This window comes from Falco punctatus, assembly GCF_963210335.1.
Source record: "Falco punctatus genome assembly, chromosome: 11".
NCBI lineage: Eukaryota > Metazoa > Chordata > Aves > Falconiformes > Falconidae > Falco > Falco punctatus.
Genome location: NC_137591.1, coordinates 4,574,679 through 4,591,464, shown reverse-complemented (window position 1 = coordinate 4,591,464; position 16,786 = coordinate 4,574,679). Strand labels below are relative to the sequence as shown.

Here is a 16,786-nt window from a genome sequence, read left to right as displayed (position 1 = left end):
TTGGGATCATTACATTTAATTTTTTTTTCCCCCTTCAATGGATTTAAAAAAAAGAAAAAGAAAAAGAAGACAACTTCAATCTCTTATTCTCTCCATGAATGGGGAAGGAAACCCTAAAGTAACAGAGAAAGGCAAGTTTGAAATGGAAGAGGGAAGAGTTCAACACTTGTTTGCTAAGCCAGTGCAAATAACACAAGCTGCAGCCACATCCCAGAGATCAGACCTACACCAAAGCGAATAAAAAAAATGGAGAGAAACCACTGCTAGTCCTGAATGGCTTTGAAAACTTCATAGGTGAAAAAAAAAGTCCACAGATCTTTTATGTTTTCTTTTTTAGAAAGAAAGAAAAAAACCCACAAACCACCACGGGAGCCTGTAACTGCGAAACATTAATTAAAACTGCAATAGGATTAAAGCGATCAGTTAGAAGGACAGCTCATTGACAAAATCCCGGGGTGCCCGGCGTGGCAGGGATGTGATGTGCAAAGGACTCTCCCATGTGGCATAAATCTGCCACTGCACAGTGATTGCTTTGCAAGGCAGCAAAGGCGGTTATTGCAGAGATGGAGGCTAAAGCCAGTGGAAATGAAACTTGATTTAATCCTCTTTTCCTGTTAACTATTCAGTGCCCTACGTAGCTGCCCATAAAAAAGTCACTTGTGAAAGGTGGGAAATAAAAAAAAAAGGGGGGTGGGGAATAAATCTTTGCTGTGGCTATATTCTAAACAAAAGCACACAGGAAAAAACATTTTTAAGCATTAGTGCTTGGTCACATAAATGGAAAACTTCTCCACAATTTGCACATTTAACTAACTCTTTTCCAGAGAGACCCCAGCATGGGCTAAACAGTGTCTCCACCACAGAGGGTGCCATACCCCTGAGCCACCTCCTCAGCCCCACGCCGTGCGTGGCCATAAACCTTTGCCAGGGACGGAAGGTACGTGGAGATCTCCTGCCTTCCCCCCGCAAAGCCTCCGTGCCCACATTTCCTTCCTCAGCCATCAGTGAGCTGGCGTGGGCACGGCCCTTCTGACACTGCTACTTCTCATGCTGCTGGGCTTCTGTTAAACCACTCCTGAGCAACACCACACAACTATATTTTTGCAACTTTTCTTTCCCACTTTGTATTTTACTAGCACAAACCTTATTTGGATAAGCCTTTCCTGCTTCCACAATTGCAATACTGTTTTTGTAGGCGTTCAAGACCTACTGGAAGCACAGTTCCTTGTGCCATCCTGCTTGGGTTGGCCTTTGGTGGAAGCTGCTTCTGGCACCCTGTAGCCTCCTAATTAAAATTTCAATATCCTTATGAGAGAAAAAAAATACGCGCTGCTGCTGCAAACATCTCAGCTCAGATATTTCCACCACAAAGCACCAAAGTGATGGTGCAGGGGGCATACAGCACACTGAGCCCAAGCCCACCTGAGCCTCAGGATAGGCCACCTGGAAGTCCAAATTGGTGCTAAGGCGTGAACCCAGAGCTTGTACATCCAAAGCCAGCTGCCCTCACTGACCATGGACACCTTGGAACACAGCCTATGGTCATTTGGGGTGCTGCAGCGCTCGGATTTAGGGGTTGCTAAATGGTCTCTGGGTGGTGGATATATCCCCTATGGAAGAGCCAACATGGACCCAACATGTTCCCATGCTTTTACAGCTGGCAAACACCTCCCTGGGGGTTGCAGACAGTGGAGATTAAGTAATAAAGCTTTTAAATTCATGCATTTTGTTGAACTGATAGAGGGGAGGAGGCAGGAGGTGAAGGGAAGAGCCACAAGGGTTGTCCTTGCTGCAGCGTGCAAGATGTGGCCCTCTGCCCTTCCCGTGGCCACCCGCCTGTTGGTGGGTACGAGATGCCCATAGTTCACCATTTCAGCCCGAACTCCGCGGGGCGGGTGGCCGAAGGGACACTTTCTGGCTTGCGGAGGGCTGAAGCAGGGGGTTGGGGGGCAGCCCCACGCCGGCCTTCAGTCACGAGGCAGCGCGCAGATCTGGAAGGGCTTGGGGCAGCGCGTGAGGCTGAGCGTGAAGGCGAAGGTCAGCGTGGCAGCCGCCGGCGCCTGGAAGGTGAACTTCTGCAGGAGGGCTGTGAAGAAGATGAAGAGCTCGGTCCTGGCAAGCTGCTCCCCGGGACAGGCCCGCTTGCCTGGAAAAGGAGTAAAAACCTCACCGAGTCCCGGGCGAGCGTCAGCCACCTCTGGGGCTCCCGCACGCGCCGCCTTGCACAGGCTGCGGGAGCTTTTCTTCCTCGAAAGGTTAGGTGGCAATGTTCACCCACACATTCTGCAGAAACCTTCCCCAGAAGTTTACTGCTGAGCAAACTGCGGTGGCTGTGCCGATAGACGAAGAGGGGAAAACCCGGCAAACCCCCCCCCCCCCCACCATTTACACAGCTTGCACAAGAGGAAAAAAGTGTCACTTTTTCATCCTGCGGTGACAAATTGATTTCCCTCCCGCTCCCAGCAGTCAGTATTAACTGCCACTGGGATTTTCACTCTGGGGATGGGCTGGAAGCTGGGCAAGGAGCAGTACCTCCTACTCCAGAGGGGGTGTCTTGGGGGAAAAAAAAAAAAAGCATTGCAAAAAGGAAAACCACCTTCCCATCCATCATTCTACCTGCAGAGAAGGGCAGAAAAGCCTCCCGCCTCCTGTACTGGCCGTTTTCCAGGAAATGTTCAGGATTAAAGGTGTCTGGAGTCTCCCACACGTTTTTGTCGAACATTATCGAGGTCAGGCTGGTCATCAGGGTGGTGCCCTGCAAGAGGTGGAGAAAACGGGCCGTTATGTGATGGAGAAGAGCCGACGTGTTGTCAGACTAGTTTATTATTAGCTCCGTTCCACACACAACGTAAACTACATTTTTTAAGGGCAAAATGTTTTTTTCTGAGCTATGTAATTAAACGAGAGTGAAAGTCTGCAGAATTGTTCACTTCTGTGTGTTTTATATATCACCATAATGTTGATCTGTACCTTGTGCTGCTGTCACCGGTGATGTTAACATACACCAACTTTAAATTGGTAACACTGTGTTCCCATAGGAATTTGAAGCAATTTAACCAAATAATTTTCAATCGATTCACTTCATCACATTTTGCTTTTTAAACCCGACCTGGTTTATCTCCACATCCTTTATCAGAAAAAGAAATATTCTAGTCAGTGTGGAGCAAAACACCTAGATTTTTTATTTTTAATTTTCCTTGACCGAACCAGTCATATACATGGAAGAGACTACTTATATCTAAATCCTGTATTTGCTTTCATAATTGCAGAATGGCGTGTATACATCAATCCCTGTTACCTGGCTTTTATCAAGTGTTACTTCTTAATACTCTGTGGAATTAACAAACCCAGACTCTTTGCATTCCTTTTTTTCTTGGCCTTCTATTCCCATTATGTGTGGCGGGTTAATTTAAGGGATAAACCTCTTAAAATTGAAAATTATGACCAGCACCATAGGATCTCACAATCCTCCTCCACAAGTAGGTGAGACCCATAACAGCACTACAGGAGAGCCTGTATTTTCTATATAGCTGTGATATCTCCATAAGATCCTGCTGGCTGGTTCCCCTCCTGGTGAAATTTGGGACTTGGGCCATGCAGACCATGCTTTGGGTGGGATGGTGGGATGAGGGGGAGGCTGGTGGTGTCCATGTACTTTGGGCAGGTGGAAGCCGGCCAGGGTAGTGTCGCTGGTGGACATCCTGGGCACCCCCAGCGGCACAACATTGCCCACCCGCAGGACCTCGCTCAGCACCGCGCTGGTGTACGGCATGTTCTCCTTGTCGGCCATCATGGGCTGGCGGGACTGGCCGATCACTGTGTCGATTTCAAGCTGCACTTTCTCTACAAAAAGTAAAAAAAAAAAAATATATTAAAAAAAATAAAAAATATGTGTTCAGAAGGTTCCGGATAAGAAATGTGGGGCACAGGGATGTCCAACATGTGGTAGAGCTGGAAATAACTCTTTTCTGAGTTTTACTTAACTAGTTTTGGGCTAAATGAAGGACCCATTGGTGGCCCTACCCTGAATGTGGGGGTACACGGCCATGTAGAGCAGAGCCCAGCGGATGGCAGTCGCCGTTGTCTCAGTCCCAGTTAAGAAGAGGTCCAGGGTGGAGCACAGCAGGTTTTCCTCATGGAAATATGAGCTGGTGTCGTCCTTAAACTTGGGGAAAAAAAAATGGGGATGAAAACTTCTATTAAGGAGAGGATGCTTTCAAAAACCCAAACTAAAACCACCTGTACATAAATCAGGTCCTTCTGCTAGTTTATTATCCACAACCCCTGGACATGGAAACTTCTACCCCTCACTTTTGCTGAATTTCAAGCCCTACAGACTGCTCTGAAAGCTATCCTGTTTGCAGTAAGGTGACTCTTGAAAGCAGGTAGCATTTTTAAATGTGAAGTTTCACAACAGCAAGCACAGGCCTCCAAGCTCTCAGAAACGTGAACATGTTCCGTGAGAGTCCTCCTACGCTGTGTGACAGAATGAAAGATGGAAGGAGGCAAAGTGTAAATACTTTCAAATGAAAAAAAAAAAACCACCAAAAAATCTGTGTGTTTGCAAAGTGAACAGCCTCCTGCTGTTGCTAAAAAGTTTGAAGTGGAAGAGGTAGGGAGGAGCAGACAACGCAGGAGGCATGAGCTCCTCTGCCAAAGCAGCCTTGAGTCTCATCTGCTGATTTTGTGGGTTAAGGTTTAGGTGGCTTTAGGTATTTCCCTCTTACCTTTTCTATTTCCTTCAGGTAACAGTCAATATAATCCCCTGCCTCGGACTGGTCCAAATCCTCCTTGTGCTTTGTGATCACTCCTTTCACAAAATATTGAAGTTTCTCCCAGTGCCTGAAGATTTTCCTAAAGGGTCCTGGCAGCCATCGCATGACCAAAGGAAAAGCATTATACAGCTGGTGAGAAACCAAAAAGAGCAAAAGAACATTTCTTGAGTTAAAAATGGGCCGGTATCATAGCTGGGATGATAGTACAATTTAATAGTTCCACTTGCTGCCAGGGAAAAATATAGTAGTTTTGCTACAAAGGTCAATTTAGTTACACAGATGTAAACAAGTACCAACAAGATAAGAATCGGCCAGATGTTTTCTGCTGATAAAGTTCTCTCATATTGGGTGGCCAAAGCTGTCACCTAATGTGAGATAGCCACTGGAGTCAAAGTCAGTGTGGACCCAGAGGAGCCCCTTAGTGCTTGGTCCATGGAGGGGACAGAGATCAGACCTGACCCATGGTATGTGGTCCCCAAATCCACCTAGTTTCACCTGGACTCACAGGCAGTTTTGTAATAAAAAAAAGTTATTTGAGAAACTGGTTGGGAAAGGGATGGGAGATAAGATAGGAATTTTCACAAATCATGCTAATTGGCTCTTCTTTTTGTAGAAACATAGATATTTGTAAGCTTTTTCCATTGTTCTTTGGTTATGTCAGACTTAAGGTTGGTTTTACAATCCTGTAGTGTTCTTTTCTCCATGTGCCTTAGTAATTTAAACTTTCTTCCTTGCCTTCCTGATGGATTTTGTGTAGAAACCCAGTGTAATGTAAAACAATACTTGTGGTCATTTCCCTTATAACATGACTCTTTTCTACAGTGAGAAGCAGATTATGTCAGTGCCTTAGAAACTCTGGTTTCTGGGCACTTACATGCAGCTGAAGCTAGAAAAGCATCCAGCCGGTTTTACCTGGCCCCAGAAACTTCCAATGAGCAGCAGCGTTTCAGCCAGCGAGTGCAGTAATTCCTGAAAACGGTTGTCATGGTAGTCAAAGCGGTTCCCAAAAGTTATGGAACAGATGATGTTCGAAACAGCGCTATTAATTTTGTAATGAGGGTCAAATGGTTGTCCTGGAGGGAACAAAATGAAAGAGCTTGCTTTTTTTTTTCTTTAAAAATCTCAGTCAAAACCACATTCTCTACCAGGTCAAGTTGTGAAGTTGGGGTGAGACCTCACCTACTTTTCATCCATGGTGATGTTAAGGCTTCACCCTACATCCTGGGGTCCTCACCACCCCCATCACCTCCAGCATCCCATGGGAGGTTGGGCATTGTGGGCCATGACATCCTTTCTCCCAGGACATCCCCTCCTGTCTGCAGCCCAAGCTGCTGGCACACACCAATGCTAGCACAGAGCTGCCGAAGTAGAGCTTGAACTGCTTTCCAGGGAAAACAACCAGGAGCCTGCCACGCTATGGCTGAGGTTTGCATGCTACAACATGTTTTTTGGTGCCAATTTTAAACACCAGGAGAGGGTCCCTCGAAGCTCAGCCCAGGGCAAGGAGCTAGGACTAGCCACACTGCAAAAATGCCACCGCACTGGCCATTAAACGTCCACCAAAAAGAAATCCAGTGAGATGGAGGAGAGAGGGGAGGAGGAGAGGATTGCAAGTCTCTGCACCCACCTGTAAAACCCAGCAATAGCTCATATGGCTCATAGACATGATGCACATCAGCTCCAGTACGAGCAAAGTGTGGTATGACATTCACCACATCTGCATTCCTTGGAAGAGCTATCGAGCTGAGACCATCACCTCCTAGGGCACATTTAGGCAGCCTGGAGAGCTACTTGCCATGATATGAGAGACTAGTATCGGTCAGGAATTCAGTCCAGCCCTGAGCTGCTGTCAGTACGCTGGGGAGCATCACTTTGAAATGCAAGGCACTCTGCACAGGACTGCTAATCTCTCCACTCTTCAAGAAAGTAATTAAACTGGGCTCATTCTCAGATATTAGAGTGATGGACATGATCGCTATTTGTCATTACTAATGGGAAGAAAGGCCCAAACCAGTGGCTTAATTAGTTTATTGATTAGGACTATAAGGGACTATAATCAATTGGCAACATGAAGTATTTGGCCTCTTCAGTGTAACAGCAATTAAAATGGAGCAAGTTCAGTATATAATTTCGCAATTCCTATTTAGATCTTTCTTGTTTACTATATATAGCTCCATAGAATTAGCTAAACCCCATCTGCTTCTATTTAAAGCTGAAGTGCAACATCACCCATGTACCAACATACAAATTATTCTTACTAATATCCCTCTGGCAGTTGTTAAAAGCTGGACCATAAAAAAGCAAGGCACATGCTTCATCTGTGCGTGATACAAAAGGAAAGCCTGACTAAACAAGTTTTAAAATACTTTGCAAAACCAAGGACAAGCAGAGGTTAACTAAGCCTCTGAGCATACATGCCTGATAGCAGGAGAGCTGCATTTATTCCTTTGCGGAATATGGGAGAGACTTTCTTAGCCATATAAACATGCAAGTTTTAATAAACACCTAGTATATGTTTGCTTAATATTAGTAAGGAAGAACTAAAATGGGAGGCCTGAGGTCTACAATAGTGGTAAAAGGCACAGTCTGGAAGCATAAGGTAGAGATCTGAACAACAGAAGAAATGTTTTGTGTGTTAGGAGCTTCGTCAGACTAAGAGTTTTACGTCTTGTTGTTCATTTAGCTGGAAGCTTGGGGCGCAGGGCTGTACCTTAACCACCCACCTTTCTCCTCCTCAATTGTCTCCACGAGGTACCGGCTCTCCTCTTGCACTTTTTCCTCAAAACTTACAGAAATGCTCTTCAGTGTTGCTAAAGCAAACTTTCTCTGCTGCCTCCATATATGCCCATTGGATGATATGAGCCCTGCAGGTAGAAAACACAAGCAAACAAACCTTGCTCTGGGTCACACACGAGCAATAGGATTCAGCAATGGCCATTCATCTTGAAACCACCACACACACACCCCCCCACCACCACCACCAAAGCAAACGAACCCCACAGACCTGGAAAAAACTATAGTTTTGCCTGGGAATTAAAATTCAAGAGTAATTGGCTTATGCTAAAGATCTAGCTTTATGGATTTGCTTTAATCTGTTACTTTGTCACTTTGCGTGGGAAAAAAAGGTGTAAGCCAAAATACTATAAGTACTATCACACTGTTGGCAGAGCTGCAGGCAGGAGCACCATACCCCGTCTCTGGAGCTACATGCGACTGAGGGGAAAAAAGTAAAGGAGAAATTAAAACCAAGGAGAAAACTCCACAAGCCTATTGATCTCTGGGCAGCTTGCATTTATTTCTCCTCTTTCATCAAGACCTGACTTTGATTCCATCACCATCCCAAAATCCCAGGAGATTAAAACGTACACCTGTGAGATCATTAGACTGAATTAAGTTCTTGCCTTACTCTGTGCAACCTAACTTCACCTTCATGGGTGAAGTTAGCAAGGGTTGAATTCAAACTGTTTCTTTCACTCTAATTCTTATCATTGTAAAGAGATGAATATTTTGTACCAAAATCCTGGTAGCTGTGCTTACCAAAGCCTCTAAATATTTCTTGGAGGAGTGGAATATTTGGCCGATCTGCAAATATTTCAGCCTGGTGGACAAGAGCTTCTCTCACCATCTGGTACCCGCTGACTACCACAAACGTCAGACTTCCAAACTGCACGCTGAAGATGTTCCCGTACCGACCGGTAAGCTGAAAGAGAGTTCATCACCCTCTGAGAGCAAGAAGAAGGAAACTTTCAAAGCTGACCTAGACAATACCCGAATTACCTATGAATTCAAATAACTTCTAATTTAGTCCCGTTTGGAGGAAGTGGACTTAAGAAAAACCCAAACCCAAGTCCACAGGTCCCATCCGATCTGAACTATTCCACGAAGGCTGGAGATGGCATAAAAAAATCCTGGAGAGCTATAGTGTGGGAGAGATAGTTTGCTTGTATTTGTTAGCAGGTATGACCTGGGTTTCACCAGGCAGTTGCATCAATTTAACTTGCAACAAGGATTGTAACAAGGACATTAGTTGCTTTGTAACTGACGGGCATCTGCTCCGTCCCTCTTCCTCACAGACAGGGTAGGAGGCGAAGGCACCACCTGGGTCACCATACCCAGGCTCTTGCTGCTGAGGGCAATTCCTTTCATCAGCTTTTTTGTCTAAAGCAGTGTGGTTTCTTGCTCCAGCTGTCTCATTTAGAAAGTGGCTCCACCTGCAAATGCCTAGAAACCTACTTCTAATTTTAAGCCTGAATGCATTTATGGCCAAATTACAGCTATCTACCTTGCACAGACTTGGCTACCATTGGTGTCTTCTGTGCAGTGTTCAGCTCCCTGATGTCTAAGAGCAAAGGGTGATCATGTTGTCTCTCAGGCCACACTCTGCCAAGGAGCTCAGGCCATCCTCTTCTTAGTGTGAGTCTACAGGAAAGGACATCACTCTGAACTGCTGTGGAGACTTGTGAAACCAGTCTGGGGCCAAATGGGTGTCTCAGTCAGTGTGTGTATAAATGAACATGATTAATTTTGTTAATAATACTTGTGCGTATGGACAAAACATCCTTAGCACACTGCCTCAGCCTTCACCGAGGGTTCCCCTAGGGGACACCTGTGATAGTGGCCTGTGAAAACCCGGGGTACATAGACTGGCATCAGCGTGCTAAGTAAAAGCAAGAGATAAATAATCACCAGAAAGGATATTTGCAACCACCAAGTCAGAACCTTTCCTTCCACTTTTTCAGAGAAGCATACTCAGCACACATAGAATAACCCTCTTCTGTTGGCTTTGGTGGGAGTCAAAGCTCTGGAAACCTTTCCAGAGCAATCACTGCCTCTTTCTGCAACACAGAAGAAGCCACAGGGATCGTTAAGTCAGGGTCTTAAATGTTTCTTTGAGATGTAATGGGGCAAATTGTTGGCCTCTGAGCAAAGACAATGACAAGACGATTTCCAGAGGTGATCTTCACTGTCCAAACAGTCCCTTTCCCACACAGCACTTGCCATCCATCCCCCAGCCTGGTCCAGCCCCTCTGCACCCTTTCTGGGCTCCAGAAGAAAATGGCCACAGTCAGATGGGAAGGAAGAGGAGGAACGCGTTGGTGTTCCTCCATTATGGGTTTCTTTCCCATTGGACCTTCCTACACCCATGGAAGAGGAGAAGATAGTAAGAGATAAAACCCAGGAAGTTCATCTACCACATGTGGTTACTATTTAGCTAGTTCTTCAGAGGCTACCCTTGCTTCACAGGTTTGGTGACAAAAGTCACTGAAGAGTTAAAATACTGTTAGCAGGAGAAAAGTCCATGGAGCTCTTACCTTCTGCAGTGCGAGGTGGAGGGGCTGCTTTAAGTCCACAAGGGTTCCCACAAGAGGAAAGACCTGTGGCCCTGGAGGGAAATTCCGGGGTCGTCTCTTTTTCACAAAGTCAATAATCAAAAGGAACATGACCAGAACCACCAAGAGTGTCCAACCATTCAGCTTTGTCAAGAGAGAAACCAAATCAGGCCAAAACTGAAGCTCCATCTTGGCTGAAGAACTCATGGATTTTCATCCCAGGAAGGAAGCTGAAGCTGCTGTAATATTTGCAAAAACAGGAGTAAGAAAGGACTGGAAAGGAAACAGCAAGCTAAGATGCTGATAGCCTAGTGGGGACAGGACTTGCTATGAGCAAACTCCTTTATCACGTACAGCTACTGCCAGACCACCTGCTGAATAACTAAGTTTAAACACCAGCATCTCCAAAAACAACCCCAAAACCTCAAAACACTTGGCCAAACAAAAGCAATCTTGCAAACCTTTAGCTTTACATCTCTGACAACTCCCTAATTTTCTTACAGAAGAATATTCCTCCCTCCTGCCCTTAACAAGGAGCTCCTTTATACAGACACCTAGATGGGATTATAAGCATTACAAACGTTTGAGGTTAGGTGAAAGCAGCTTACTTGGCTAATTACATATGGTGGGCGTTGCATAATTTAAGAAACGGTAAGGCATCTGAGGTGATGGACATCATACATGTCGCTAAGGGGCTGATCCTGTTAAGTGCTAAACACCATCTGCAAAGGGCTGGATGCCTTCTGCACCCACCAAAGCCTGCCAGGCTTTGCCAGAGCCATCAGGTGAAGTTCAGACAAGGGAAGCGCTGCAGGAGCCCTTTGCCCAGCCACTTGAACAAGAATTAAAGAAGCTTAATTTTGTGACTGAGAACATAGGCTCATGCATTTGGCAGGTAAAGGAGAGATTGGAACTTATGCATTTAAATCTCCTGGGTTTTCCGAAAATCTTCTTTGTGTAAAGCTTCACATTGTCCCAGGGTAAAACTGCAGTGGACCGACAGTGACCTCTGTGACCGCAACTCAACCTCTAGTCACCTGCCAATATTTAGCTATAACTTGTTTCCACCTCTGGTTTTGTTTGGTGCTTTTTTAAAGAGATTTACTTTGCAAACAATCTAAATTTATACCAAAGCAAAGCTGTCAATAATGATTTTTCAAATTATTTGCCTAGAAGTTATGGTGAGAAGTTCAGAAGGAAAGTAAATCTTTGCCTTCAACATTTTTCAGAAAGCTTCAATTTTTCAGGGCAAAAAGCAAATTTTCCTAGGAAATAATAATTGGGAAAAAATGTTGGCGTTCCTTAGTCTTTCCCCACTTTTAAAAGCTTTGCTGACCATGTCTTTCATTACCTTGGTGACTGCAGTGCCAGCAGAAGCTCACGGGCTGTATGACAGCCCCACACCTTAGCCACGGCAGGACTCCTCTTTAAGGGCAACACTGACCTGCAGCCTGACGCTTCTTGGCTTAAAATATTATTTACAGGTTTCTGGATGGTATTAGGCACCAAGTGGTGACCAGTAATGGGAGGAACATCTCACATCACTGGTATATAAAGTATACTTTACATCTCACTGTAGGACAGCTGTGAGCAGCAGTGGTCGGGCATGCTTTGCTTGTGCCCATGCCCCCGTGATGCTCCTGTACCCGTCTACGTCAACGCACCTATTCCACCCATCCTGGTGTGGCAAGCTGAGCCTTGCTTACCAGAGGCTATATCAGGATAGTGGGCTCGTGCTCTTCATCCTGGCATCGGGGAGATGACTCGGTTGGTGGAGGTGTCAGCCTACAGCATGCTCAAAGGGACTGTGATGATAAGGCGTCAACTTCTGCTAGCCCAGTTTCACTCCTCTGTTCTGCGCTATGCCATATGATTTGTCAGCATGCACAGAGTGCAGATCCCTCTACCACTTGTGGCTGCTGTGAATCGGGCTACGTGCAAAGCCAAGGTGTTAATGTGTTCTTCTGGGTGGTGTTGTGGGGGCGGATGCATCGTGGTTGACAGGAGAAATGTTATTTTTAGCAGGAGGAGCACATTTTGCATGTACTCACATGTGTCTTGTCAGTCAGAAACCTCAAGCCTGTTACTTTGCCTTGAAGCTTCCCATGTCCAAATGCATCTCTTCACAAAGTTCTCAACACGCCAGCTTTACTAAAAATTGGGGAAGAGCGTTCCAGTATTACCAGGGCTCTCCTAACCTCGGTAGACAATAACACCAGCATGCTACCAACTGCATTGAGACGATGCTATTTTGGGTCCCGGGCTTTAATGAAATCAGTTCTCAGCACGTGGTGGTGTGCAAATCCCCAGAGCACTGAGGAGGAAGTCATATTGCTGCGGTGCGTGGGCAGTACGAAGGTGTTGGACAATCCCTTTTTCTGCAGTCTTCACAAGACTGACGGCTATAAGATCCTGGCCGCCTGAAAGATGAACCCATGCCTCTGGTCAGCACCACTAACACAGGAACGTTGGTCTTCTGTGGTCCAAATAGCCAAAATGTGAATTAATATAAGGATGTACGCCCACACATCTAATCAGGAGCAGGATGTAAAGCCACTTTCCCCAGTTCCCCTTTGAATACCTCTTCTGACCCCAGTGCTCAACTTCTTGACAGCCTCACCTGAGCTCGTGGATACCATGCAGACAAATAGTGCCATATTGCATGGACACACACACATCACTGCTTGAATATTAAGGCATCTTGAACAGCCAACAGACAGAAATTGGCCCATATGCTTTGTACCTTCTTCCCTGGCTAGATGTCTAACTGTGTGCAGAAGGTTTTGAAACACAAAGAGAAACATTCTGTTAAAAATGCAATTACCATTTGTTTTTCAAGATATAGTATCCCATTATTTTTTCCAGAGAAGTGAAATTCAATAAGGTTACAACAGAATGTAGTCCAACAGTTACCGTACTTTCAGAGCGTTATTTAAGCTACAGAATTTCTTAATGATTAGAAACATATGTAGGAAAAATCACATGCAAAATGAGAATGACTGGAGACAATTTTTCCCCCAAACACTTTTTTCAGGCAACTAACAGCTCATCCACCGCTGTAGTTCCATCCACCACTTTGGTGGTGTGAGACCCCCACCCACCTGGGGAGCTGTGTGCTCAGGTCACATCAACTGACGGGCTCCATCCTGATTTACACCAAAGAATATTTCACTGCTTCTTTCCTCCTTATGTCAGACCCAAAGGAGCAATGCCATTTTCACCATGGGCAGCCAGGTGAACAGCAGCGACTGCCCCGAGGTGTGTGTTAAGGCCACGTCCCAGGGGGATCTCACACAGGTGCAGCTGCTGTTTCATGATCCAGCCCAGGTGAGTCCTAATGGACCTGGAGGCAATGGACACTCATTTCCTTTAAGGATTTATTTTACTGGATCCAATGAAATCTACAGGAGATTTGTAGTTGCAGAGAGCCAGGAACGGGAGTGCTGGGGCACCTGGAGCAAGCTCAGGGAAGGCACGGTGGAGCCCAGTCCTTCAGGTTCGGTTCCCTGCTTAGGATGATTTCCCTGGGCTGTAAGTGCTCCCATGGGAGCTCAGGGCTCAAATGCATCCCGGGTTCTGAGTCCAAGCCCCAAAATCAGGGCGCCGAGTCCATATTTACTGCCGTGCATGTGCAGCGAATACTAAAGTGCCTCCAGTTTTGCATCTTCTCTCTCTCCTACCTCAGACTAGATGCAAATATTCTCTAGTTTTCCTGGGACTCCCATAGACCTCTCACCTATAACCTCCTGGCTTCTACAACCTTTGCAGCACTAATTAAAGCTATCAGGCAGGCAATCGCCACCATGAATGTGCAAAGTGAGGCATTACAAGCCTAAACCAAGCGGTGTGACCAGACCTATGGTGTCCCGTTGTGCAGCCTGGGAAGGATCCCAGAAGATGGGATGCTCAGTCCCCTTCTGTAGCGGACCAAAACGTCCCTTTTCTGGTGCAGAAGACAGTTGCGGTGAAGGGATGGCCCTCAGCTTTGCCAGCCAGCTGATAGATGCAGGTAGCAGGAGGCACTGCAGGGAGCACTCCCCGTGCCTCCAGGCCCTGGATCACCCCCTGACATTTTGGTCTTCGGGCCAAGGTTTGATTCCCGTCATAGTCAGGAGCTGCATCACCTTTGCCAGCCTGGCACGGCAGACCCCATATGGACGTATTGAATCAGATTTTGGGGGTGCCGGGTGCTTCCCCCCGAGGGGGCCGTGCTCACGGCGCTGCCGGCGGCAGCCGCCCACGATCCCCCTGGCAAGGCTCCGCCACCGTCTGCCGCAACCTGGCACAGCCGGGGCTGCAACCCCGGCTGTTCACACGGGGCGGCTTCCCGCATCCAAGCTCTTCCTCCAACTCTCCATAAACCTCTAAAATACTCTTCCTTCTAAGATGCACCTTTTCAGTATTCACAGAGAAGAGTATAGTCACATATTCCTCTCAAAGCCACAAGGACTTGACTAGAGCTAAAATGTCATTTATGTACATATCACAAGCGTTTTTCTAGGCACAGATGTCTTTCTGGTGCCAATATGCTGTTTATGTACTTATCTGTCACAAGCACATGTCTACATACATATGCCCTGCTGGCAGAGGCACAGAGCATTTTGAAACTCTTATTAGACTGCTAATGAATAATACGCATACAAAGGAGAAAACAGAAGGTGGATCTATCAGGAACAGCCTCTTTCTTAACTACCTTTTAATTGTAGGAGAGGAAGAAAAGAGATGAATTTTGATATGTTGGCATCTGTGAAGGCCTGCTTAGCAGCATCGAACGCCATCATTTTAAAAGTGGATTTTTCACAGGTTTGGGTATTTGGGGGGGGGAGGGGGATTTTTTTTTTTCTTAAAAAAAAAAAAAAAAAACCCACAAAATTTTGACACTGAGAGTATTGCAAATCCTGGTGCCAATGATGTACGATAGTGTGATTGTCACCATGGAATGCTGAAAAGCCCGAGCAGCTGTTTGGCATACTGACAGTGCAAATTCGGAGCGTTTTAAATGCAAATGACAGTATTCAATTGATCGCAGGAAAACAATGGGTCATAGCCTTACCTTTCCTTGGCTACGCTCTGAATAATCAGTCTGCAAATCCATGCACAATAGGGATATTGTACAGTTCGGGGGGATTTTGTTCCCCGTGTACATGGGGTCGATACGATGCTTCTTCTGGGCAGAGATGAAAAAGAGGTGCTTGCTGCACTGTCCCGGGCACCGCTCTGGGGTGAGGTGGAGAAAGGGGCACAATTTGCTCCAGATCCACCACGTCCTAAGTGTCAGCCTGTTTTTCCTCACTTCTATCCTTTTCTGCTTGCTCTTTAATCATTCCCAAGGGTGGCTGGCTTTCTGCCTGACTTGTCTCCATTATACCCTGCTGCAATCAATATGGCAAGCAGAAATCAGCAGGAGAAGGCATGTTCTGCTCTCAGTGAGAGCCGGTGGGAGGGAAGGAGATCAGGCCAGCCAGCTGCAACCCCAGCCCAGCAGGCAAACCGAAATCCAGCCGAAAAAGTCGCTGCCAGACGGCTGGGTCCTGTTTCCTTCGTGGTGCCCCCTGCCTGGCAGAGAGCAGCAGGTAAAGGTCTTCCTCCTCATCCCAGCCCAAGGAGGGCAGGCAAGAAAACCTGGCCCTGGTAAAATTTCCACTGAAAGCAGGATATTTGCAGCGGTGGGAAGAAAAAGGAGATGGATGCTTCCAAAGCAGAAAATTCCAAGGATGGGGGACCCAAACGTTCACCCTGTACAGGACCACTGCTCATGGACACCACTGAGCGCTTGGTGGTATTCACACCGGTTCAGGTCTCCAAGGTTGGCCATGCTAAACTGAAGACAGCCAAATGCCACTCCTGAATATCTCTAGCCATAGCTTTTTGTTTTCAAGACCCAGACTTCTTTAAAAACAACTTCAAAAAATGTGCAGGGGTGACGTGGGTGAGGACATCACCCAGACAGCCCTATCTGCCCGTGGCTTTACCTTACAGCATATGCATATGACATTCCCTTCCAAGAATTTTAACTTGGTGAATTTCTTACTTTTCCTGATTTTGTAAGCTTGAAAGGGCTTTTCAGGGTCCATTTCATTCTTGCAATCCCCTGATTGGTGCTAAATTGCAAGAATGAGCATTGCTTTTCTGTCTCCTGTGCTTCCTTCCACCCTCCTGGTGTTTCAGTCATAAGCATTTTGGGTTGAGCACTGTGTTTCTGGATTTCCTTGATCCATGGGTATGTGCCCTGAGACACATCTAAGTGCTCCTGCAATACAACCGATGTACAAGCAGCACCACGCTTGCCAGAGCAGTTGCTGAGATGCCTGCAAGATATCTGTGCTCTGATTTGCACCTGGGAGCGTAAGGGTGAGTTGAACATCACAAATGGCTGATGTTCTTGTGCTGCCTGAATGCGGGGTCTAGGTGGTGGGCTCCTTGTACCAGAAATTGGCTTCTCCAGAGGATTTGCCGATTAGGAAAGGTTCAATTTTAATAGGAAGGTTCATGAGGAGTTGGGGGTTGGAGACCGCATGGCTAATGTCATGCATTTGTGGAGTCCTGTTAGGAGGCTCCACTATTTTTTCAGGCTTTCCCCAATCTTGCCCAGCAATCCCAGATGCCCATACTGCCCGGGTATGAAAATCAAGTGACTGTACAGCTAAATTACACCTATTACAACATTCAGCCTTTCAGTTT

At 46.3% G+C, this 16,786-nt stretch overlaps 1 protein-coding gene across 2 annotated transcripts; it reads right to left on the bottom strand.

The window, feature by feature from the left end:
• Positions 1–63: 63 nt before the first annotated feature.
• Positions 64–14,828, bottom strand: LOC308071254 (cytochrome P450 2J2-like). 2 transcript variants are annotated; one of them, XM_080406417.1, is made up of 10 exons: positions 11,812–14,828; positions 10,088–10,344; positions 8,313–8,475; positions 7,499–7,639; positions 5,688–5,848; positions 4,728–4,904; positions 4,024–4,165; positions 3,656–3,843; positions 2,617–2,755; positions 64–2,146 (listed from the first exon to the last, which is right to left on the bottom strand). In XM_080406417.1, the coding sequence occupies exons 2-10, from the start codon at positions 10,310–10,312 to the stop codon at positions 1,968–1,970; spliced, it is 1,515 nt and encodes a 504-aa protein (XP_080262543.1). In that variant the 5' UTR covers positions 10,313–10,344; positions 11,812–14,828; the 3' UTR covers positions 64–1,967. The 2 variants fall into 2 exon arrangements, with proteins under 2 accessions (XP_080262543.1, XP_080262544.1); XM_080406418.1 differs by lacking the exon at positions 11,812–14,828 and adding an exon at positions 10,567–11,801.
• Between the last annotated feature and the right edge of the window lie 1,958 nt (positions 14,829–16,786).

What these genes read in the sequence shown, in the direction of transcription:
- LOC308071254 (XM_080406417.1), bottom strand. Translation starts at nt 10,312, where the DNA reads ATGAGTTCTTCAGCCAAGATGGAGCTTCAGTTTTGGCCTGATTTGGTT. An exon ending in CGTGTACCCCCACATTCAGG is followed by an intron (nt 3,844 to 4,023) that starts GTAGGGCCACCA and finishes TACTTTTTGTAG; the next exon opens with AGAAAGTGCAGCTTGAAATC. An exon ending in TTTTCTGCCCTTCTCTGCAG is followed by an intron (nt 2,147 to 2,616) that starts GTAGAATGATGG and finishes CTCCTTTTCCAG; the next exon opens with GCAAGCGGGCCTGTCCCGGG.